Source organism: Anguilla rostrata, chromosome 2 (assembly GCF_018555375.3).
Source record: "Anguilla rostrata isolate EN2019 chromosome 2, ASM1855537v3, whole genome shotgun sequence".
Taxonomy (NCBI): Eukaryota; Metazoa; Chordata; class Actinopteri; order Anguilliformes; family Anguillidae; genus Anguilla; species Anguilla rostrata.
Genome location: NC_057934.1, coordinates 73,255,006 through 73,280,875, shown reverse-complemented (window position 1 = coordinate 73,280,875; position 25,870 = coordinate 73,255,006). Strand labels below are relative to the sequence as shown.

Sequence of the window (25,870 nt, the reverse complement as noted above, 5' to 3'; positions counted from 1 at the left end):
CAGCTGAATCACACATACAATAGAATCTCACATATGCACAAACACACATGTAAGTGTGTCTGTGTGTGTGTTAGAGTGTATGTTTGTGTGTGTGTGTTTGTGTATGTGCGTGTGTGTGTGAGCCTGTAAGCGTGAATGTATGAGCATGTGTGTGTGTGTGTCTGTGTGTGTGTGTGTGTGTATGTGAGTGTGTGGATGTATGTGTGCATGTGTGTGTGTATGTGTGTGTGTGTGTGTGTGTGTGTGTATGTAGTATGTGTGTGAGTGTGTATGCGTGTGTGTGCTTGTGTGAGTGTGTGTGCGTGTGTGTGTGTGTATGTTTCTGTGTGTGAGTGCATATGTGAGTGTGTATGAGTGTGTGTGTGTGAGAGTGTATGTCTGAGTGTGTGCGTGTGTGTGTGTATGAGAGTGTATGTCTGAGTGTGTGTGAGTGTGTGTGTGTGTGTGTGTGTGTATGTTTGTGTGTGTGTGTGTATGTTTGTGTGTGTGAGTGCATGTGTGTGAGAGTGTATGTCTGAGTGTGTGCGTGTGTGTGTGTATGAGAGTGTATGTCTGAGTGTGTGTGAGTGTGTGTGTGTGTTGGTTTGTGTGTGTGTGTATGAGAGTGTATGTCTGAGTGTGTGTGTGTGTGTGTGTGCACTGTAGAATCTCACACACACACTCCCTCCCGGTGCTGTGTTTGATGTTTGATACCTCTGGCCGATGCCATTAACGCTATTTTTGATGCAAGCTGAGAGCGAGCTAAACATGTTAGAAAGTGTGTCTTCATTACTGTCTGTTCGGGTTGCCAGATTTAGAATTGATCAAAATCGGATATGGTGCAAAGGGCAAAGGTGACCCTCTCAGGACCAAAATATTTCTACCATCAGCTGCTCAGACCGGACATTACGCTGGACAAACCCGGATATTACGGCAGAAAACCGGACATCTGGCAACCCTACTGGGCGCTGGACCCCCACTCAAACACTCGGGCCGCTCATAGACGGCTCAGGTGGGGTCCTGCCTGACCTGCTTGGTCCTTTGTGCTGATGGATTAGCTCATAGCGCCCAGGCTAGTGGCACACAGAGGGCTGCTACGCTCGGTGGCGCAGGAACACAGCAGCTCCAGAGTGCTCAGAGACCACAGGAGTAATTAGAGTATCAGGCTGCTTATCACAGCCTCGATTGAGACCGCAGTTAGTTAATGAGCTGAAGGAGCTGTTGGAGTGCTGGGCTAACATAAAAACATGTGACCACACCGGCTCTTTTCAGATAAGATTGAGTGCCCCTGAATTAATCTGGCCAGTCCACTGTAACACTGCCCCCCCCCCCCCACCACCGCCGTTCCGTCGCACCACACAAAGGGCCTGCATCCTCTTCTGTGGCAGAAACAGGAGAGTTGCTCTTGTGTCAAACGTACCTCTGCGCTCCTGTTAGATATGCCTGTGCTGTTCCTCTGTGTTTCCGTCTTTACTGACAGCGATTCAAAGGTTCCACAGCTTTGTCTGCGCTGTTGATCTGCATAATAAGACTCCTGAGAGAGAGAGAGAGAGAGAGAGAGAGAGAGAGATGAAATGTATCTGGGCTGTAATAAGACTAACCACCTGAACCTGTGTGATAATGTGATAACGGTAGTCAGTCAAGCGGCTCTTTTGTGCTTTTCACGCGAGTGACGTTTGGTGCGTTTTTATTCACGCAGCCCTGCTGCAGAGGGGCACGTCCAGGGCGGGTTGGCGGGTTTATAAGAGGGGTGGAGAAGCGGAGCTCGCTGAGGTGTTGGCGGGTTTATTAGAGGGGTGGAGAAGCGGAGCTCGCTGAGGGGTTGGCGGGTTTATGAGAGGGGTGGAGAAGCGGAGCTCACTGAGGTGTTGGCGGGTTTATTAGAGGGTGGAGAAGCGGAGCTCGCTGAGGTGTTGGCGGGTTTATTAGAGGGGTGGAGAAGCGGAGCTCGCTGAGGTGTTGGCGGGTTTATTAGAGGGGTGGAGAAGCGGAGCTCGCTGAGGTGTTGGCGGGTTTATTAGAGGGGTGGAGAAGCGGAGCTCGCTGAGGCGTTGGCGGGTTTATAAGACAGAGGAAGGGTCCCAGGGATGGACGGCACAGGAGCGCCTCTGGCCCCGCTTGTCGGTTAAAATGTCACCTGTGCACCTGTGCACCCCAGGCATGGCTGGGGTGGAGGAGAGGGGGGGCTCGGGCTCGAGCACAGAGGCTGAGAGATCAGACAAAATAAAGTAAGTAACGATTTCTCCCTTTCCTTCCCAGGTGAGAGGAGAGAGAACGTCCAGGAGAAACACCTGAGCTTGTCCCAAAAAAAGAACAATCTACTGTACCCCTTGAGACAGATTTTGAGACCTGTAATGTTGACATGAACTTCAGCAGGGCAGCAGTGGGTTTGTAACAGAGAAAGGTGCCAGACCGAGCTCTGTGTCCTTGTGTCCTGAAATGTTCCAGTAAACATCCACCTGTGTAAATGTATGTTAGATAAAAATTTCAGTCAGGACAATTCACATATTAAAATATTTACATGAATATGTAAATACATATTTTGGCTTGGCATTGAATGGATTTATTTCAGGCGTTTACGTGCACTACCCTATCTAACAGGGAGTACTATACATCTCGCATACTAAATCTAGAAGCAGATCCAAACAACAGGTGGTGCTGGGGTGGTGGAGGGTGAGTGCAGTTCTGAGCAGCAGCAGAGAAGCATGCAAAGCAGCGCAGGCAAGCAGCAGCACTGAGAGGTCTGATTGTTGATTTAAAAAGGTACTCTATTGATGATGTGTGCCTGTGATTGTATGAGTGAAAGAGAAGTATTGTGTGTATGCGATTGGTTGATTATGGAAATGCGTGAGTATGCGGTTACTGGGGCCGACCGATTGTTTGGCTGTAAGTTTCCTAACAGAACTTGTTTTGCTGATTCCATGCGCACCACTCATTAAAACACCTGGATAAGGATCTACTAAATAACTGCAATGTAATGCAATACAAAGCATACACACAAAATAGATACATGCTTGTTCTTCTTTTACAGAATAGATCTGACAATTAATGAAGCATAACACTTGATTTCAGTGAGGGGGTAAAATGACCCATCATTTCCACTGTTTGTGCACTTTGTGTTCATTTCAGGAATCAGACTGTAGCTGTTGTGTTTGCAACGAGAAGCCATATCCCAAAATGTACCTGTGATCTTCCCACAATGCATTGGGCTGGATCACCGCTGCTTTGCCTGCACACAGCTCTTACCATTAACTGGGCCACATCTCCTTCAATGGCATGTTTTAATCGGTTAAAACGGTAATGATTGACATCTCAGGGTTTCTCAAACCTCGCTCATCTTCTTACTTGTCTCCGCTGCCCCTCCCCCATGCCCCGCCCACTTGTTTGTCTCTAGGGGCGACCTGGAGAAGCCGAACATGTGGGACAATGTGCCCCTCCTCCTGACGAGAGCCAGCGGGCAGCTCACCCGCCTGTCACCCGCCTGTCCAGTGGCACCTTCCATCTTCCTAACCAATCCAGTGGCACCTTCCATCTCCCTAACCAATCCAGTGGTACCTTCCATCTCCCTAACCAATCCAGTGGCACCTTCCATCTCCCTAACCAATCCAGTGGTAACTTCCATGTCTCCAGCCAATCCGTCAGCACCTTCCATCTCTCCAGCCAATCCGTCAGCACCCTCCATCTCCCCAGCCAATCCGTCAGCACCCTCCACCTCCCCAACCAATCTGTCAGCACCCTCCATCTCTCCAACCAATTCAGTGGCACCCATGGTCACCAGCTGCAGCTGCTTGACTCCGCCTCCATCAGTCTACCATACTCCCAGGTCAGAGGTCATGATCAGTTCTCCTCTTTAACCTTATGCTCTGTAGTTCAGTTTTCCTCTCTTACACCTGTGTGCCCGTATGTGTGTGTGTGTGTGCGTTTGAGTGTGTGCTTGTAAGTGTGTGTGTGCGTTTGAGTGTGTGCGTGTGCGTGTGAGTGTGTGCATGTGTGTGTCCGTGTGTGTGTGTGTGCATATGCGTGTGTGTGTGTGTCCATGTGTGTATGTGTGTGTGTGCGTGTGAGTGCGTGTGTGCGTGTGTTTGTGTGTGTGTGTGTGTGTGAGTGTGTGAGTGTGTGTGTACGTGTGCATGTGTGTGTGTGTGTGTCCGTGTGTGTGTGTGTGTGCGTGTGTGTGAGTTTGTGTGTGTGTCCGTGTGTGTGTGTGTGTGTGTGAGTGCGTGTGTGCATGCATTTGTGTGTGTGTGTGTGTGAGTGTGTGTGTGCGTGTGTTTGTGTGTGTGTGTGTGTGAGTGTGTGTGTGCGTGTGCGCGTGTGCATGTGTGTGTGTGAGAGAGAAAGAAAGAGAGAGAATTTCTACATCCCAATACGAAGTCAGCAGCCTTAGAAGGCAGCACTTTCACTATTTTCATGCTCGTCCTTCGTAGGCATGTCCCAAACCGAAGTCGTCAAAAAATGCATCCCTCTAAGGTGCCTTATTTGGGTTAAATTTGAAGGCAGCATCAACCTTCAGCTGGAAGGCTATCCCATGGGTCTCTGCGATTTAGGGGGCAACATAGCTCAGGAGGTAAGAGCGGTTGTCTGGCAGTTGGAGGGTTGCTGGTTCGATCCCCACCCTGGGCATGTCGAAGTGTCCCTGAGCTAGACACCTAACCCCGAACTGCTCTGGTGAATGAGAGGCATCAATTGTAAAGCGCTTTGGATGAATGCTATATAAATGCAGTCCATTTACCATTTCCTCAGACTTCTCACTTCCGTTAAATTAATGGCGGCTCAGACCAGCGAGGCGGTGCAGATGTGAGTATACAGTCAACTCAATAATTTGTTGTAGTCACATCTAAAAGCACATTTTAATTATTTAATATACAGCAATAATTTTAAGCCTTGGTCAGTTTTCCCTGAACTAGCCAGCTAACTTGAGTAATCACTTTACTTTCCAAAAGCACAATGCAGCTAGTGTCAATTTGGCTTACATACATGGCTTATAAGGCAACTGGGTGTCAGTCACAAAGAAGTCCCCACACGGTAAACATTGCCCTCTGGTGGACAGGAGTAGAATAACATTTGGTAATCATAAAAAGAATGACCAACTGCAGGGCAGCCAGATTCTCACATTCGTGTAAGTGCACAGCGTATGTGCACAATCCTTATTGTGTTTGCTTCTGAAAGGGAAGGAGGTGGTGGGCCTAGACCCAGCACCCTCCTGATGTGATTAGACCCAGCGTCCTCCTGATGTGATTAGACCCAACACTCTCCTGATGTGATTAGACCCAACACTCTCCTGATGTGATTAGACCCAGCGTCCTCCTGATGTGATTAGACCCAGTGTCCTCCTGATGTGATTAGACCCAGCGTCCTCCTGATGTGATTAGACCCAACACTCTCCTGATGTGATTAGACCCAACACTCTCCTGATGTGATTAGACCCAGTGTCCTCCTGATGTGATTAGACCCAGTGTCCTCCTGATGTGATTAGACCCAGTGCCCTCATGGTTTTCGTGTTTGTGATTTTCAGGTAGGGCGCTGACATTGGAAAGAGTCAGACCTGTGTCTGACAGGATCTCTATGCAGTAATGCCTTCCTGCTTCCGACAGGATCTCTATGCAGGATCTCTATGCAGGATCTCTAAACAGGATCTCTATGCAGGATCTCTATACAGGATCTCTATGCAGGATCTCTAAACAGGATCTCTATGCAGAATCTCTATGCAGTAATGCCTACCGCTGGACCGCAGACCACTCCAGGGCTTGGAGGCTGCTGTGAGGGTCTCTCTAGAGTGCGTATGTTTTCATGTACGGTATGTTACATTCACTTGCATGGAGTCAGTCAGGATCAGGTTTTCCATGTTGTGGAGTTGTCACAAGGTGGCAGCAAATTTCCACTTCATGTCACTCAAAACCTGCTTGACTTCTCTCTTTTCTTTCATGTTATCAAACCGAAGAAATATAAAATATAAAACTGCTTTTCTGCTTCCCTCTGACAGTACAAACTTAGACGACATCATCATTCTGTGTCATCATCATTCTGAGATCATGTGGCGTGTTTTCCTTCCTGCTTCAGGCAGAAATATGCAAGGTGCTCAGTGCTGATGTGCTTTAGTTCCGCTCAGGAGACCCAGCGCCAGCTTTGACTGTGACTCCCCAGTCTGCTCGCTCTCCAGAAAGGGATCACTGAACGAGAGGGACATTTATCAGTCTGTGTTCTGCAATCCTGCAGTTCTTTTCAAACATTCCAAAAAAACAGATATTCCTCCCCCTCTTTGTGCTAGCCCCGCCCTTCCCTGGCCACATATGGAGTTTCACTGACGGGGGGAGGGACAGGGAGGGAGGGGTGGAGGTAGAGAGAGAGCGAGAGAGAGAGAGAGGGAGGCGTTAAGAAGAAGAGAAACTCTGACGACTCGCATACTTTAGGTGGGGTTTGAGAGCAGAGGACCCAGGTCTGCCAGGCAGCTGAAGGGAGAGAGGAAGAGAGAGAGATAGAGAGGGAGACAGAGAGGGAGGAATAAAGAGAGAGATATAAAACAGCGATAGAAAAAAAGAAAGAGAAAGAAACTGAAAGAGTGAGCACCAGAGAGATAGAGAAAAAGGCAGGGAGAAAAACAGAAAGAGAGGGAGGGACAGAAACGGAGGGAGAAAGAGACAGAAAGAAAGAGAGGAGAAGTATGTCGGGTGTGCATGTGCAGACGCCAGCGCCTCAGGGGGGGCAGAAGGGGGAGAAGATTCAGCTGAATGGGGGTTCAGCTGTGCCCCTTATCAGCACTGTGGGGGAGGGGGAGGGGAGGGTCCAGCAGGACCCCAAAAGCGCTGATGAGAGCAAGATACAGGAGGACCTGCTGGAGCCAGAGGACCCCGGAAAACCTCAAAGCCCCCAGGACCCCAAAAAACCTCAGAGGCCCCAGGAACCAGAGGAGCTAGGGGGCTCCCAGGACCCCAAAAAACCTCAAAGACCCCAGGAACCAGAGGAGCTAGGGGGCTCCCAGGACCCCAAAAAACCTCAAAGACCCCAGGAACCAGAGGAGCTAGGGGGCTCCCAGGACCCCAAAAAACCTCAAAGACCCCAGCAATCAGAGGAGCTAGGGGGCTCCCAGGACCCCAAAAAACCTCAAAGACCCCAGGAACCAGAGGAGCTAGGGGGCTCCCAGGACCCCAAAAAACCTCAAAGACCCCAAGAACCAGAAAAGCTAGGGGGCTCCCAGGACCCCAAAAAACCTCAAAGACCCCAGGAACCAGAGGAGCTAGGGGGCTCCCAGGACCACGAAAAGCTACAGGGTCCCCAGGGCCCTGTAAAACTAGAGGGCTCCCAGGAGGCCCCTGAGGAGCCTGCGCAGGACATCCTGGGGCCAGACGACGTGGTGTGCGACTCGTGCATCGAGAACCCGCGGCGTGCGCTGAAGTCCTGCCTCACCTGCCTGGTGTCGTACTGCCAGGCTCACCTGCGCCCCCACCTTGAGAACCCCAAGTTCCAGAGCCACCGGCTGGTGGAGCCGCTGCGCGACATCGAGCGCCGGACCTGCGAGGCTCACCGGCGCCCCCTGGAGTTCTACTGCCGCGCAGACGCCTGCTGCGTCTGCTCCGACTGCGCAGCCGAGGAGCACCGTGGACACAAAACTGCACCTGTTAGAGACGCCCGCAGAGAGATAGAGGTACCCACACTCAAACTATACACTCATACACTATACACTCATACTACACACTACACACTATACACACACTGTCACACTCATACTACATACACTGTACACGCTATGCATACTATACACTGTACACTCACACACTATACACTTATACTATACACTATACACACACACTATACACACTATACACACACAGTCACACACATGCACAGATATCAAACATATGTCAACTGTGTGTGTGTGTGTGTATCTGTGTGTGTGTGCATGTGTGTGCATATGAGTATGTGTTTGTATATATACATATATCTTTCTTTTTTTGTAAAAACTCAAATGTTATTTTGGAAGTGTTCTGGTGTCAGGGTTAGTCCCATAGCAGTAGCCCATTGCTTAATTTTAGGCCAAATCCCTTGACCATACCAATCATCTGGCATTGGCTGCCATCACCACCAAACTTTACAAAACAGTTTACCGTTAGTTTAGACCGCTGGGTAATCCTACACATGGTTTGCTCCATGTTTAAATGGCTAGAACATTCTCTGTGAATTTTAGTTTGCGTCTAGACTGCGGAGCTAGATCAGATATTCCATGCATGGCAATCAGTGGTCAGAGGGCCTGCATGTGATTTAAATTTTAACTGTAATTGTTGCCATGGTGAGTTGACATCAGCATTGTGGTGCGATGCCCTTTGCTCTTGTCTCTGGGAGGAGAGGATATGACATCGCTAAGATTTTCATTGTTGCTCAGATTCCACGCTTCCAAAACAGGATGCTGCTTCTGCTGAAAGCACAGAACCTCTTCGGCACAAAGGTCACCATGTCGGGCAGCTCTCTGGGGAATGGGACCAGGTCTGGGTTAGGGAACGGGACCAGGTCTGGATTGGGGAACAGGACCAGGTCTGGGTTAGGGAACAGGACCAGGTCTTGGTTAGGGAACAGAACCAGGTCTGGGTTAGGGAACAGGATCAGGTCTGGATTGGGGAACAGGACCAGGTCTGGGTTAGGGAACGGGACCAGGTCTGAGTTAGGGAACAGAACCAGGTCTGGGTTAGGGAACAGGACCAGGTCTGGGTTAGGGAACAGGATCAGGTCTGGATTGGGGAACAGGACCAGGTCTGGGTTAGGGAACAGGACCAGGTCTGGATTGGGGAACAGGACCAGGTCTGGGTTAGGGAACAGGATCAGGTCTGGGTTAGGGAAGTGCTGTTCCATGAACCGAGTCAGGTGTGTGATGTCACCTGTGTTGGGTCTGAATGAGTCAGCTTTGATGTTCTCTGAGAGGATGGGAGATCCAAGAGAAATATCTGAGATATGAACATAAAAATATAAGAATACATAATGAGGAGAACAGGCCATTCAGCCCATCTAGAACATAAGAACATAAGAGTACATAATGAGGAGAACAGGCCATTCAGCCCATCTAGTACATAAGAACATAAGAGTACATAATGAGGAGAACAGGCCATTCAGCCCATCTAGTACATAAGAACATAAGAGTACATAATGAGGAGAACAGGCCTTTAGACTGGCCATTTAACTCTATTTAAGAGTGTCAGGCCTGGACTTGAACACCCCAAGGGTCTCTACTTCTAGTACATGACCTGGCAAACTGTTCCACACACTGACAGCATTCCGGTACCTTACAGCATTCCGGTCCCTTACAGCATTCCGACCCCTTACAACATTCTGACCCCTTACAGCATTCCGATCCCTTGCAGCATTCTGGCCCCATACAGCATCCAACCAATCAAATGCAGCGCCATCAGCATAGTGCTAATGAAGAGATTTTAGAATTCATTCCTTGGAGATTCTGAACAAACAAACAGGAATAGATCCAGTCATGTGACCTGCAGATATTGGCAGGTGGGGGTAGGGTGGGGGAGAGGGGGTGGGTGGACAGGGGGTTCCTGTGGTTCCAGTTTTTTGGGAGGAGGAGGCAGGGTTGCAGGCTCACCTGTCCTTGTCAGAGATGCCTGTGTAGAAATCTCTCTGACCTCTGACCCCAGCCCTGAATGTGTGATCTTTCTGATGATTAAATGCCAGAGATTATGGCCCATTCACTGAAAAGGCCAGGGTGGGGCTGCATACAGAGCAGTGGCCAGAGTACCCCCTCCCCCTCACCTCCCCCTCCCCCCCTCACCGCCCCCCTCCCTCCTCAGCCTACCCCCACACTTTGATCTCACCTGGATTTCACAATTTCACACCAGTACCACAGCCACTGCGGTGGAGTGGCTGGACTGGTCAGGAACCGCACCAGGCACTGTTGTGCAATGTGAGGGCTCGGGTTCGAAAGGGGCTGGGGGGGGAACGGCTGGAACGTTTCCAGCAGACTGAAAGCAGGATGGGAGAGTGTCACTGATCCTGAGACTCCAGACGGTGTTGAGCCTGTGTTTGGACTCAGGGCGGGACAGACAAAGCCTGCTCACTCCGGATAGGTGGTTTCAGTACTCTCAGCTGTTCCCAGAATGCACCGGGGCAGACAGCCGGCTCTCAGCACCTTTTCTTCGCCATCAATCATTTGGGCCACCGGCTTCACAGTTTTTATTTAGATTCCACCTCTCACTGCCCCCTGTGATAATTACCCATAATACCTCAAGGCTACAACACCCCCATCCCCACCCATCCCCATTCTGATCCTCATCCCCCACCCCCCCACACCCACCCCCACCCCACACCCCCTTCCCCCACCCCAATCCGTACCCCCCACCCCCACGCCCACCCCCTCCCCCAGATTGTGCACGAATTCCCCAGGTCACTATGCAACAGGAAATACTTCTCATCAGCATGACAATGGCAGCAGGTATAGAATCTCCTGAAAGCACAGGAAGGGTCACATGACTTCAGTTTCACTTCCCTGATAATTCCATCACATAGCACCGCTGGAAAATCTCTGCTGTGCTATTCGCTGGCAGCTTCTCTTTGATCCTCAGGCCTGGGCCCAGAAACACAACACCGTGCAAAATCTTAAAATAAAAAAAATTCAATATTAAAACTTTTACATAAATACAATTCCACCTGCTATGAGAGAAGCACAGAACTCACACAGCTGTTATGTGCTTTAGAGAAGATACTGGCTCTTCTGTACAGATAATTTAACTCACACAGCTGTTATGTGCTTTAGAGAAGGTACTGGCTCTTCTGTACAGATAATTTAACTCACACAGCTGTTGTGTGCTTTAGTAGGGAGGCACTGGCTCTTCCTGTTCAGATAATTTAACACAAAGAAACCTGTTCCCCAAGGCTCGCAACTTTTCTTCAGTTCCCTAATATCACTTCACAGATGCAAACCAGTGGAACTGGTTGGCTGATTGTGCTGCCTCACTCCTGCGGTCACTCTAAGCATGAGGTCTCTCTGCGTGTGTGGTCTCTCTGCGTGTGTGGTCTCTCTGAGTGTGAGGTCTCTCTGCGTGTACAGTCTCTCTGAGTGTGAGGTCTCTCTGAGTGTACAGTCTCTCTGCGTGTGTGGTCTCTCTGAGTGTACAGTCTCTCTGCGTGTGAGGTCTCTCTGAGTGTACAGTCTCTCTGAGTGTGTGGTCTCTCTGAGTGTACAGTCTCTCTGCGTGTGTGGTCTCTCTGAGTGTACAGTCTCTCTGCATGTGAGGTCTCTCTGAGTGTACAGTCTCTCTGAGCATACAGTCTCTCTGAGTGTACAATCTCTCTGAGTGTGCAGTCTCTGAGTGTGTGGTCTCTCTGAGCATGCAGTGATTGGGGCGCAGTCATGGCAGTGATGGTGTGGGGCCTGGGCTCGATTCAAACCTGCAACCCCTGAGTTACCAAAGCCTTTGTACCACACTGTCCATGGGAAACATTTTTAAGCATAGCTCTCTGTGTGGTATTTCTATGACTGTAAAATTGGGCTGTGAGGCTGTTTTGGGCAGGGGTGAGGTCCCTTTTTTAGGGGGGGGGGGGGGGGTTGAATCAGGTGAACTCCGCTGTCTGACGCAGGTATGGTAACCTGAGAAGACCCCGGGCCCCCCCCCAGCTCTGCTGGGACAGAAGAGCAGACAGCAGGCTATGCTCAATTCCTCAGAGACTTCACTAAGAGAGCAGCCTCTGACCTGTGTGTGTGTGTGTGTGTGTGTGATTGTGTGTGGGTGTGTGTGAGACGGGGGGGTCGGTGGGGGCAGTGGGGTCTTGCAGATTACCATACGTAGTGCCTCCCCGTTGCCGTGGCATCAGACGAGCGATTCGCAGTTAGCCATGACTGAAAGGGGCGTGGCTGTGCACAGGTGTCCTCGGGCAGGGGTAGGTACTCCACCCCTCTCTCTGAGCATTGCCCACACAGGCCTGGGGAACAAGGAATTATGCCCCCCCCCCCCCCCCCCGCCATTCCTCTCTCTCAAATTCAAATTCAAAATGCCTTATTGGCATGAAATAGGTTAGTAAATATTGCCAAAGCGTACTTACAGAGACACAGAAATACATTTGAGCGGGAACATAAACTGAACTGAACAATTGCTGTACCTAACTATAGTAAGGACAACAAACACTATAATAATACACACACATATATATATATATATATACGCACACACGTCCACACGCAAACACACATGAAACATCAGTATTCACATAACACACAGTTACACACACACCAGTATCCCACCTAACTCACTGTTACACACACACATCAGTACTGTGCCTAACTCACTGTTACACACGCACATCAGTACTGTGCCTAACTCACTGTTACACACACATCAGTACTGGGCCTAACTCACTGTTACACACACACATCAGTACTGCGCCTAACTCACTGTTACACACGCACACACCAGTACTGCATGTAACTCACTGTTACACACACACACCAGTACTGCATGTAACTCACTGTTACATAAGGGATATCCTGCTCTGCTAACTGTGTAAAATGGTTCCCTCTCTCACCCTCATTTCTGGTTGTCTTATTCCTTGCTGCTCTCGCTGTGTGGTTTCCCGGTCTGCTAGAAGAGATCAGAGAATGTAAAGAATCTGCTGGAAAGTTATGCACAGTTCTTTAACTTCATAGGGGAAATGGCCCCTGTTAATGAATAAGCTACATCACAGACCCTGCAGCCAATACTGGGGAACAAGTAACATTCACGACTTTTCAGAGTGCACTGGGCAGCAGCCAAGCATGTGTTCCTATTTAAAAACAGATGGTTCTCTTTTTGGTTACTGCCTTTGTTATTATTCCTCAGCATATTTTCAGTATAAGTGTACAGCCATGTTAGCATGTGCCTATGTACAACCTTAGCTGTGTTAGCATATGCCACTGTACAGCATTAGCTGTGCTAGCATGTGCCAGGGTACAACATTAGCTGTGTTAGCATGTGCCAGTGTACACATTAGTTGTGTTAGCATGTGTCACTGTACAGCATTAGTTGTGTTAGCATGTGCTAGTGTACTGTATTAGCTGTGTTAGTGTGTGCTACTATACAGCATTAGCTGTGTTAGCATGTGCCACTATACAGCTGTGTTAGCGTGTGCCATTGTACAGCTGTGTTAATGTCTGCCATTGTACAGCTGTGTTAGCGTGTGCCAGTGTACAGCTGTGTTAGCGTGTGCCAGTGTACAGCTGTGTTAGCGTGTGCCAGTGTACAGCTGTGTTAGCGTGTGCCATTGTACAGCTGTGTTAATGTCTGCCAGTGTACAGCTGTGTTAATGTCCGCCAGTGTACAGCTGTGGTAGTGAGTCCCTTTTCTCTCTTTTTCTCATGTTCAGAAGGAGCTGAGTAACAAGCAGAGGGAGATGCTGAAGACCATGACAGCGGCAGAGAACGCCATCAACAAGCTTCAGACCAACACGGTGTCCATCGCGGTGAGTCACCGCTTTCCTCCCGCCATCTTTACCGAGGGCGCTCTGCCAGGCCTGACGGCCATTAATGGCGCCTGCGTATCGCCATGACATCGCCAAACGGTATCGCCATGACATCGCCAAACGGTATCGCCATGACATCGCCAAACGGTATCGCCATGACATCGCCTAACGGTATCGCCATGACATCGCCAAACGGTATCGCCATGACATCGCCTAATGGTATCGCCATGACATCGCCAAACGGCATGAAAAAACACAATACCATAACATAACACAATAAAACAACTTCAAATAAAAAAAATAAAACACCAGTTAGGGAGACAACAAATAGAGAGCACTAAAATTACATAAAAGCGGAGAAAAAAAACGTCAAAATACAGGTCAGATATTTTAAAAGGTAGTTTGTTAAAAATGGGTCTTGGGAAAGAGATTTAAAATAAGCCAATGACTGAGCATCTCTACTCTAATACTGAGGAGGAGGCTGTTCCAGAGTCTCAGGGCTTTTTACAACAAAGGCGTGATCATCTTTAGCTCTTAACCTAGACTCTGGGACAGCTGAAAAGCCCTTATCTGAAGATCTAAGAGGTCTCTGTGTCTCACACGAAGCTAACAGTTCTACAGTATAACTCTCTGCCAGACGGTATAAGGTCTTGTAAGTGATGAGTAAAATTTAAAAATTGATTCTAAAATTTACTGCCAACCAACGGAAGGCAGGCAGTGCAGTCCCAGAGTCTAGGTTAAGTAGTGTGTGGTTTATCCTGAGTCAAAGTCTAGCTGCAGAATTTAAAACAGCATGGAGTCTAGCCTAGTCGAGCAATAGATCGCTGGCTCAGGCGTGTAAACACTGCATTACTGGAGCCCAGGCATGAAGAAGTCAAAGCATGTGTAAATCTTTTGGTGTCCTCTAAAGATAAAGCTGGTCTAGCTTTCTCAGATGATAACAACATGACAGCACTAGTTTTTCTGTGTGACGATGTGACCCAGATTATGGCTGTGGTTTAATGCTATGTGGTCTGCACAGAATCTCATTTGGAACAGAAATATGGAACAGACATTCTTTCCAGAACGAGGGTTGTTTTTCCCTCCTTCTGCAAACAAAGTCCTGTGTGATTGTGATCTCTCTTTCCTTCTCTCTCTCTCTCTCTCTCTCTCGCTCTCTCTCTCAATTCAATTCAATTAAATTATTATTTGTTGCCATGACTGTATATAAACAATATTACCAAAGCAACAATTAAACAATTAACAATGACACGACTAACAATACAAATAAGAGAAATGGTGCCACATTTAGGAGTTGTCCCTCATTTAGTGACAGGAGGCCACATATTTTGCAGCCAGCGCCACACATTCAGATTTCTCCCCCAGTACATAGAGGAGTTTTTCTAGATTACTGTAATGTGAGAATTTAGCGGAAATGGTTTCAATTTTTGAATAGAAGTTTCTCTCTCTCTCTCTCTCTGTCTCTACCCCCCTCCCTCTCTATCTGACACACTTACACACAAAAGCGCACGTTATTGTTATGTTTCCGTGGTGAGCCAGAATGTGGCCTGGGTTTGTCCTGTGGGAGTGTTTCCAGTGTGAGTGTCCCTGTCAGGTGTGTCTCAGGTGTCCCTGTCAGGTGTGTCTCAGGTGTGGGTGTGGCCCGCGCCTCTGAAATTACCTGCTTAAGGGCGGCCTGTGTCACAGGTGCACCAACGCGCAGGTGTCACATCACACCTGTTCACTGAAACCTGTCTGCGTCTCCCACAAGCTGCATGACTGCGCACCTGAGCATTAATAATTACCTCTCACTGAATGATCAGCTCGCAGGCTAATCGCGCAAAGCGCCACTCACCACACTGCACAGAACACTCTGTGCTCACGCTCCACATGAGCCACAATACTGTGTGTCACATAAGTATTTAAGGTATGTTCCCTGGATATACGTAACAAAAATGTATTTCACATTTGCACCATCTCTGTGCTGGTTGAAACAGTGCAGCTGGTGGGTCGATGAGTCACGCAGGAGTCCCTGCAGAGCCTCTTTAGTCATGCTACGCTGTGTCACGCTCTGGCCGTGTCGGGTGACTGTAGGGTGCAGTGGCACGCTTGTCCTCGTAGACGCAGCGTCGGCAGTAAGGGAGGAACCTCCGGCTGCTTGCTGAGCACTCCGCTGGACAGGCCGCTGCTGTGCTCGTCAGGGAGCAGCGCAAACTCGTCCAACAGGGAGAAATGTGCCTGTTCAGCAGGATTTAGCTGCCACCACCTGTGGCCGTTCCACCCTGAAACTGAACAGCTGAAGCTAACCAGGGCTGGGCTTGGTTAGCACTGAAGCTAACCAGGGCTGGGCTTGGTTAGCACTGAAGCTAAGTAGGGCTCGGCTTGGTTAGCACTGAAGCTAAGTAGGGCTCGGCTTGGTTAGCACTGAAGCTAAGTAGGGCTGGGCTTGGTTAGCACTGAAGCTAAGTAGGGCTCGGCTTGGTTAGCACTGAAGCTAAGTAGGGCTCGGCTTGGTTAGCACTGAAGCTAAGTAGGGCTCGGCTTGGTTAGTACTGAATCTAAGCAGGGCTGGGCTTGGTTAGCACTGAAGCTAAGTAGGGCTCGGCTTGGTTAGCACTGAAGCTAAGTAGGGCTCGGCTTGGTTAGCACTGAAGCTAAGTAGGGCTCGGCTTGGTTAGCACTGAAGCTAAGTAGGGCTCGGCTTGGTTAGCACTGAAGCTACGCAGGGCTGGGCTTGGTTAGCACTGAAGCTAAGTAGGGCTCGGCTTGGTTAGCACTGAAGCTAAGTAGGGCTCGGCTTGGTTAGCACTGAAGCTAACCAGGGCTGGGCTTGGTTAGCACTGAAGCTACCCAGGGCTGGGCTTGGTTAGCACTGAAGCTAACCAGGGCTGGGCTTGGTTAGTACTGAAGCTACGCAGGGCTGGGCTTGGTTAGTACTGAAGCTAACCAGGGCTGGGCTTGGTTAGCACTGAAGCTAACCAGGGCTGGGCTTGGTTAGTACTTGAATCGGATACCTCTTGAGAAAGCGAAGTTGCAGTTGGAAAGGGTGTTTGTGGGTCAATCTTACGAATAAACTCATGCCTCCCCCTCTCTCTGTCTCTCTACCCACCTCCCTCCCTTCCTCTCTCTCTCCCCCCTCCCTCCCTCTCTTTCTACCCCCCCTCCCTCCCCCTCTCTCTGTCTCTCTACCCCTTCTCTCTCTCTCTCTCTCTCCCCCTCTCCCCCCCCCCCCCCCCCCCCCCGCAGAACTCGGTAACAGAGGTGCGGGAGGTGATCGAGCAGCAGTTCTCTGAGCTGCAGCTGGTGGTGGAGCAGGCCCGGAGGGAGGTGGAGGAGGTGCTGGAGGCGGAGGAGAAGCAGGCGGTTCGGCAGGCCGAGGGGATCCAGGCACACCTGGAGCAGAAGTGCGGTGAGCTGAAGAAGACACAGCTTCAGGTGGAGCGGCTCTCCAGGACCAAGCACGACATCGACTTCCTGACGGTAGGGCCCAGCGAGAGCCAGGGGAAAGCGGGGTACGCGCGTGGTGCACCCCATCCGGCACCACCCTGGTACTCCAGGGAATCATGCTTTCCATGCCAACCACCTCTTTCAACTGTCCACCAGTCCAGCAGTACAGCAGTCCAGCAGTCCAGAAACATGCCCCTTTTTTCTGGGAGGGTTTGGAGTTTGACAGGAAGCCACAAAGCCTGCTGGTGTGAGAGTGGGGCTTTTACCCAGAAGGTTGTGGGTTCGGTTCCTGGGTGGGACACAGCTATGGTTCCCTGACAGTGCTGTATATGCCTAAGCACATACACTGGCCGATGGAAGACTTCAAAGGGATGTGAGACACAGGCTTCTTAACAACTGTTATTATCAGACACACTAGTAGGACCTTATGATGATGAGAACTGCTGCTGTAGAAAGACTGTGCAGGAAGACTGTGCTGCTGTTCTGCAGAGAGACTGTGCATGAAGACTGTGCTGCTGCTCCTGCAGAGAGACTGTGCTGCTGCAGGGAGCCTGTGAAGAGAGACTGTGCAGGTAGACTGTGCGGCTGCTTCTGCAGAGAGACTGCGCAGAGAGACTGCGCTGCTGCAGGGAGACTGTGCTGCTGCTTCTGCAGAGAGACTGTGCTGCTGCAGGGAGACTGTGCAGGGAGACTGTGCTGCTGCTTCTGCAGAGAGACTGTGCTTCTGGTTCTCCAGAGAGACTGTGCTGCTGCAGGGAGACTGTGCTGCTGCTTCTGCAGAGAGACTGTGCTGCTGCAGGGAGACTGTGCTGCTGCTTCTGCAGAGAGACTGTGCAGAGAGACTGTGCTGCTGGTTCTGCAGAGAGACTGTGCAGAGAGACTGTGCTGCTGGTTCTGCAGAGAGAATGTGCAGAGAGACTGTGCTGCTGCAGAGAGACTGCACAGAGAGACTATGCTGCTGCTTGTGCAGAGAGACTGTGCTTCTGGTTCTGCAGAGAGACTATGCTGCTGCTTGTGCAGAGAGACTGTGCAGGGAGACTGTGCTGCTGCTTCTGCAGAGAGACTGTGCTTCTGGTTCTGCAGAGAGACTGTGCTGCTGCAGGGAGACTGTGCTGCTGCTTCTGCAGAGAGACTGTGCTTCTGGTTCTGCAGAGAGACTGTGCTTCTGGTTCTGCAGAGAGACTGTGCTTCTGGTTCTGCAGAGAGACTGTGCTTCTGGTTCTGCAGAGAGACTATACTGCTGCTTCTGCAGAGAGACTGTGCTTCTGGTTCTGCAGAGAGACTGTGCTGCTGCAGGCAGACAGTGTAGTGACTGTACTAGTGCAGCTCCAGTTAGACTGTGAGCGGAGAGTCTGTAGAGGAACTGTGAAAGCTGAAAGCTGCTGCTTTTCTGTGGTATCAGGTCTCAGGTCTCCACTGTGCAAACGAGCAGCTTCTAAAAAGCTTCCAAAGTCCACGTTTGAAACACGATAAACAGTTTGTTTTATCGGGCATTTGATTGTAGAAACTGCTGTTTGTTTGGTTTGAAACCGCCTGCTCCTCAGCATAGCCATGTACATGCAGGTCTTCTGCCCAGCTGAACTCTCTCAAAATAGTTCCTGACAGTTCGCATGTGAATCCTGGTCTATATTTGACATTTACAAGAATTAGGTTTTTGAAAATTTCTGTATGAATGAACGGTGGTCTCTTTGTGCAGAAATAAAGTTAAAATAATTTTATATTTGAAGTTCTGCTCACACTTTGTGGCAGTGCACTGGACCAATGATTAATTTAAAACAGCATATTTAAAATAAAGTCAGAATGAAAGCTTGTGCTGCTTGGCTAGATGCCACAAAGGAGAAGCAACAGCATGTGCAAGTTTAGTGGTGCCAAATATACCTGAGGAAATGCACCCCTCCGCCTGTCTGAACCGAGCAGTGGCCTAAAGAGAAAACTATCCACAATGCAGTGTGTGGCCCCAGGACCAAAATGAGGAGGCAGACAAAGATTCAAACTAGGACCCATAAATACATTCCCCATAATACATTTTTTTGTATATACTGTATTTCAAAATATATGTTATTTTATGCTTTCTTAAAAAAACTGGTTCACAGAAATATATTCTTCGAGTTTATTGGTAATATTATGATCACAGTCATTTATCATGTACTTTTCCTGTGTGAAATTTGCCTGATATAGATCTGTAATACAGGAAACCATGTTTTGGTAGACGTGCTTATGAGTTGCAATGCAGTGCGTGTTGTGTGAAGGCTTTAAAATTGAGCTGTTTAATAGAAGGGGGAGCAGTCAGGGGCAGGGGTTCCCCAAGTTTAATCTCAACCCCCCCCCCCCCAGTAGTTGCGTGGTGTTGTGACACTGGCTTCCCCTGCTGGTGGTTGCAGGAGTACTCGGAGTGGCAGAAGGAGAAGGTGGACGTGTCTCTGCCTGGGGTGTACATCGGCCTGATGGACCGGCTCACCTTCTTCAGCCAGGTGGTGACCGAGTCCACTGCTCAGCTGCGTCACCAGCTGCTCGCCACCTACAGGAACAAGCTGAAGGATACCAGCAAGAACGGTCAGTCTGGATATCATTACATTATCTCACCTGAACACCTGCAGGCTGGATATATTACATTACATTACATTTATTTGGCAGACGCTTTTATCCAAAGCGACGTACAAAAAGTGCATTTCATGGTCATAGACAACTGCTAAACACAGGTGATATCATTACATAATCTCACCTGTAGTCTGGATATCACTCTGTCTGGATATCACACTGTTACATTATCTCACCTGCAGTCTGGATATCACACTGTTACATTATCTCCCCTGTAGTCTGGATATCACACTGTTACATTATCTCACCTGTAGTCTGGATATCACACTGTTACATTATCTCACCTGCAGTCTGGATATCACACTGTTACATTATCTCCCCTGTAGTCTGGATATCACACTGTTACATTATCTCACATGTAGTCTGGATATCACACTGTTACATTTCTCACCTGTAGTCTGGAATCACGTGCATTATCTCACCTGTAGTTGGATATCACACTGTACATATCTCACATGTGTCTGGATATCCACTGTGCATATCTCACATTAGTCTGGATACACACTTACATTATCTCACCTATAGTCTGGATATCACACTGTTACATTATCTCACATGTAGTCTGGATATCACACTGTTGCATTATCTCACATGTAGTCTGGATATCACACTGTTACATTATCTCACCTATAGTCTGGATATCACACTGTTACATTATCTCACATGTAGTCTGGATATCACACTGTTACATTATCTCACCTGTAGTCTGGATATCACACTGTTACATTATCTCACCTGTAGTCTGGATATCACACTGTTACATTATCTCACCTGTAGTCTGGATATCACACTGTTGCATTATCTCACCTGTAGTCTGGATATCACACTGTTACATTATCTCACATGTAGTCTGGATATCACACTGTTGCATTATCTCACCTGTAGTCTGGATATCACACTGTTGCATTATCTCACCTGTAGTCTGGATATCACACTGTTACATTATTTCTCCTGTAGTCTGGATATCACATATGCAAAAGTGTGTTTACCTTTTCTCGTTGCGGCTTCAAACGGGTTCATTTAGTGACACTCTGTGACAAGGGGAGGGCGCAGCTTCAGATTCTCCATTTCTGATTGGAAAACACAGAGGTGACAATGATTGCAGTGCCAAACACAGAAAACAAGTATGGTTCGGTAAAACTGCATGAACTTCAACCACATACCTGTGACCAGGACAGATGGACTTCCATGATTTCAAAGTCACTTTAGTTTATTATTATTTAGCGCTGCAAAAAAAGAAAAGAAGAAAGGAGGCTTGTCGCAGCACATGGTTTAACCGGTGGCATACAGAGTGTAAGCCAAGACAGATGTAGTTATTGCCACACTGCCAAGACCGGTACTTTGAAATTGAAATTTAAAAATAAAGTAAAAGTAAAAAAAAATAAATAAATGTGCATCAGCAGAGCTTCATCATTGACGTTATTAAATGAATACAAGCACATCATATTCACATAATGCTCAATAACACCAGGTACAGCCAGTTCTCCTCAGCTGCCTGTAGGCAAGTAATAGAATCATTTTTATTTGCAATGCAAAACTGTGCATGTTTTGCCAACATTATGTAAAACTGTGGATAAATGTACTCTTTGTTCTCTACATTGACACTTGGAGAATATTGATGGCAAAGATCACACACATATGCAGTTTACTGGGGTTGGACAGCTGTAATGGCTTCTATTCAAACAAATGCATGCGGTTACAATGTGCAGTTACCTACTGTATATTTATTTAAATCAACAAAACAAAAGCTATGAGTTTTTGCATAAAACTAATTTATGTATTATATTAAACTTTAATGTCTTTACTGTCTCCAAAAAAATAAAGCTGATTTGTGACATTCACACTGCGGCTGGACATGCTGTATGCACATGTGAAGCAGTGTTTACTCGTAACAGGGATATGCACTGTCACAACTGATGTGTTGTCACAAACACTCTGAGGAAGTTACAAAGTATTTAATAGTCATGTCATTTACTGGAGGTAGGGTATTAAATGTGGCAAAAATAATTAGAAACTAAACTAAAATTAGAACTAAAATGTGACTACGATTCTGTCAACTAAAATAAATATGATTTGTGTCCTGACTAAAATGAATGAAGAAGGCATGACTAAAATATGACTAAAGCTAACAATTTAGAAAAACTGCTGGCAACAACAACACTGGCTGTTCACCTCCTCGCCCAGGTGCCTGATAGGGTCCTCTGCAGGTGTCCTGTTGGCCCTTTGATCCAGGTGCCTGATAGGGTCCTCTGCAGGTGTCCTGTTGGCCCTTTGATCCAGGTGCCTGATAGGGTCCTCTGCAGGTGTCCTGTTGGCCCTTTGATCCAGGTGCCTGATAGGGTCCTCTGCAGGTGTCCTGTTGGCCCTTTGATCCAGGTGCCTGATAGGGTCCTCTGCAGGTGTCCTGTTGGCCCTTTGATCCAGGTGCCTGATAGGGTCCTCTGCAGGTGTCCTGTTGGCCCTTTGATCAGTGTTCAGGATGTGAATCTGCAGAGCTGGGCGCTAGCCCCAGCCGCTTTGGGTCCCTCGCTCACAGGGAAGCTTGGGGAAGTTTTTGGGGAGCAGGCCTGTGGTGCGAGGGCTGGCCCTTACTGGCCCTTACCCCTGCAGGCTGGCTACGTGTCATACCTGTGAGCAAGGAGCTTACCCAGTATTCCTGTCATAATAACTCTGCTGTCAATGTCACTGCTTCAGATGGATAATTATGGGTACATAAGAACATGAGAACAATAGATCATATTTTTGAAAAATGGTTCCAGATTGGTTTTCTTCGTGAAGCTGGTCAACACAAAATAAGTTTAAATCCTTGACATCAGGTCTGATTCCACACAGGGGTGAAAAAATATTTGAAAAATATTAAAAATATGTTTTTAAAAATGGCAGAAGATTAAACATCTTATTATTATTATCGATCTAATGGTCTTATAATAGGTAATAAAACAGATCTATATTCTCCAGCTGAAATCAAAGCTCCTGCAAGAGAGCTTGTGACCTCTCAGAGAACTTGTGATTGGCTGCCCCTACTGGTTTGACTGTCTGTCGTTGTTCACAAATTAGACGGTCCAGTCGAACAAACTGCACTTTGTTTGCTTCTGCAAATACCATGGCAGAGCGATGATACACACCCACATTCTGTGTCTGTGCGCATCTGTGTACATAGCCAGTGGCTATGTCTAACACACGCATGCTAGTCCAGTTTCTGCTGCTGTGCTGATGTGTGTGTATCCTAGTACACTGTCTAATGTGGCACCTCGCCCTCCTTCTTCATGGTTTCGGTTTTTTAAAGAGCTCAAGAGCAGACGTGTGGCTTGTGTGTCTGTTTTCCAGTGCAGTGGCCCATGAGATAAGCACAAATGTGTGGCTTGTGTATCTGTTTTCCAGTGTAGAGTTGTAAGCGCAGAGCTCAGGAATGCTCTGCTAGTGTCGGCACGCAGGTCCGCTGTCCGGGAGGCAGGGCTGAGCTCTCGGGCGCTGGGCTGACGTGTCCTCACCTGTCCCCGCGGAGTGGGAGGCACGCCGAGCGCGAGGAATTCAGCCAAAAACACCTGGCTGTCGTCATGGCGAACAAACAACGGGGAGCGCTCCCAGCTCGGCCAATCGGCAGGAAGCAGAGCTGACTCATCCTGCTTCCCGGGTCATGAGCATTGTTGGGTTTCTTTTTCTTTTTTTTCTAACCCAAAAGCGTGTAATTCACCGTGACAACAGAACTATTTCAGCTGACTGACGAAAAGACTTTGGCTCACCGCGAGACGATTCCCGGCCGACAGAACACAGGGGAATAACGGGGAGGGGCGTTGTGTTTGGGCCTGAAGCCTGCTGATCTAACCTCTGCCCTCCTCTGGCCTGCAGAAAAACTGGGGATTAAAACCACCGTACACGCCATCGTGTCAGCAAAGCATAAGGCCTCCCAGCCGGACCCACAGACCCGAGAGGACTTCATGAAGTGTGAGTGTGTGTCTTTCAGAGAGGCCGCGATGCCTAACCCTACCCATAACCAGAGCCCTGCAGTCTCACCAGTGGCACTTATGCAGCGTCCTGCACAAGCAATTCACACACTACACCATCTCCATAAGGATGCCATCAACAGTTACAAGGGTAAAAGAAATGTTGATTTATGGCAAAGGGACTGAAATAAATGTACAGAGGCATCTGAATTTCTCATCATTTATAACAGAGGCTGTTACCCGGTCTCTTTAAAATGATTTAATGAGAAATTCCAAAACTAGCTTTGACAGGTAGTTTGTCTGAGAAGTGGCCTGAGATGACTATTCCGTTTTGAGCACTACACAAACGTTAAACAAAGGCAATACTCAGCACAGGCTAAAGCGCTACACATATTTAAAGAGATTCATTAATATTCATATATTATGCATGTTAAATAAAGCAGTAATTGAACACTAAAGAAAGCTGCGTGTGCTTATTAAAGCACTATATGCACGTTCAATAAAGCACTATACATTTGCTAAATTAAGTTTGATTGTCCGATCGGCAGACTGCACCCCTCTGAGTTTCGACGCAGACACCGTGCACAAGTTCCTGCGCCTGACGGAGGAGAACAGGAAGGTGACCAACACCACGCCGTGGCAGCACAGCTACCCGGACACGCCCGAGCGCTTCGAGCAGCATCGCCAGGTGCTGGCGGCAGAGAGCTTCTACCTGGGCCGGCACTACTTCGAGGTGGACGTGAGCGGGGACGGCACGCACCTGGGGGTCACCTACAAGAGCATCGACCGCAAGAGCGGGGAGAGCAACGGCTGCATCACGGGCAGCGGGTTCTCCTGGTGCCTGCAGTGGAACGGACGTGGCTTCTCCGCCTGGCACAGCGGTGTGGAGACCCCGCTGCCCGTGGGCGGGTTCACACGCGTCGGCGTGTACGTGGACTACGCCCGCGGCTCGCTGGCCTTCTACGGCGTGGCCGACGCCATGACCCTCATCCACCGCTACCAGGCCGAGTTCCTGGAGCCCCTGTACCCCGCATTCTGGCTCTCCAAGAAGGAGAATGTGGTCCTGCTGGTCAGTCCTGGAGACCCCCTACCCCTGAAGAGCCCCTCTCCACCCTCAACGCCCCCCAGTGGACCCACAACCCCCCCAGCAGAAGAGCAGCAGAAGTCCTAACTGCATTTTCTGCAACGCTGCTTCATCCAGCAAACGTGTTGGCCAAACTGACCTTGGTACCCATTGTTTACACTGGTTACATACAGTAGGCTGCTGTGTGAGACTCGACTGCACAAAGCGGTGGTCCGCTGTCCCTTTCAATAAGAGCAGCAGCTCAGACCGGACTCAGATACTGTGATATTTCTCTGTTGGAACGGCGATGCGTTCCTCTGTCTCTCTCTCTCTGTACAGTGGTGAGATAGATGGCTGTTACATTGTATGTACTGTGGCTTTCTCCGTTGTGGCTTGATGTGAAATGTGTTTGGCAATTAAAGGCATGTTACTCTTCCCCCTGGCGCCTCCTCTCCTGTTTACGGCTGGCTGGCGGTGCACCACGGATCAGCGCGGGGCACGCCCTGCGTGATTCTCAGGGTTAGGGAAATGACACGGCTGCCTGCTCCCTGCTCTCAGCAGCAAGCTGCGACTTGCAGCTGTACCTACGCCGGAGCCGGTGTGCAGCTTCTTATCCCTGCCTGCATAAATGCATTCGCTGTCTGTTTTCTCTCCAAAATGAGACACTGGGTTGGATCTCACCGTCCTCATGCCGTAATCCCTGCCTAAATAAGAAAATGTAAAAAAATTAATAATTTTCTTTTAGCATGGCTTAACAGCTCTAATAAATACAAGACTAGTGCATAATTATGCACTGATTAAGACCTGAGTCTTAAAATGCTTAAAAGTTTAAAACAAGGTGAAAACATTAATAGAGTAGCATTCCTAAATTAAATAAATATTTTAAAGCAGAACAGAGACTAATGCATTTCATAGTCATTGGACCATCTTTGGAATTTGAGGGGGCTAAGGCGAGTTGATCAAATTATAAATTTGATTATGGCAATTATGAATGAACAGCTGAAGTATCATTATTGGGATCGGATGTTTATTTTATGTGCTGTGGCAAGTTGTCTGATGTATATGAGTATGCATTTTGCTTAGTGAAAAAATGGCTTTTGATTCTGGCCTTTTATTTAGCAACAATTATATTATTTACCCTCAATATTATTCTCCCAATGCAGAACTTCTACCAAATATCTATATCATTACAAAATATAGAATGCAACAAGATGTAAAGGTAGGCTACTAGTGTCAGTGCAGATACATTTTTTCAAAAGTTAAATTGTTATTCATTATTAATCAGCGAATATAACACAGAATATTATGATTGTAAAGTCACGGAATCATCCTTGAACCAATTTGTCCATTTGACGAGTAGGGTCACACCTGAGCCACAACAATCATGGCCTCCCAGATGACGCGGTTTCTGTATCGCTACTGTCTCAGTGTC

At 48.4% G+C, this 25,870-nt stretch overlaps 1 protein-coding gene across 1 annotated transcript; it reads left to right on the top strand.

Annotated features, from left to right (window-relative positions):
- Positions 1–6,355: 6,355 nt before the first annotated feature.
- LOC135249386 (E3 ubiquitin-protein ligase TRIM16-like) lies at positions 6,356–24,874 on the top strand. The gene is made up of 6 exons (XM_064324986.1): positions 6,356–7,621; positions 13,312–13,407; positions 16,633–16,866; positions 19,215–19,386; positions 23,281–23,376; positions 23,924–24,874. Exons 1-6 carry the CDS (start codon positions 6,641–6,643, stop codon positions 24,544–24,546), a joined length of 2,202 nt encoding a protein of 733 aa, XP_064181056.1. The 5' UTR covers positions 6,356–6,640; the 3' UTR covers positions 24,547–24,874.
- Positions 24,875–25,870: the final 996 nt, after the last annotated feature.

Excerpts from the sequence above, each read along its gene's own strand:
- LOC135249386 (XM_064324986.1), top strand. The coding sequence starts at position 6,641 with ATGTCGGGTGTGCATGTGCAGACGCCAGCGCCTCAGGGGGGGCAGAAG. Across the intron at positions 7,622-13,311 it reads ACGCCCGCAGAGAGATAGAG|AAGGAGCTGAGTAACAAGCA; the intron begins GTACCCACACTC and ends TCTCATGTTCAG. Across the intron at positions 13,408-16,632 it reads CCAACACGGTGTCCATCGCG|AACTCGGTAACAGAGGTGCG; the intron begins GTGAGTCACCGC and ends CCCCCCCCGCAG.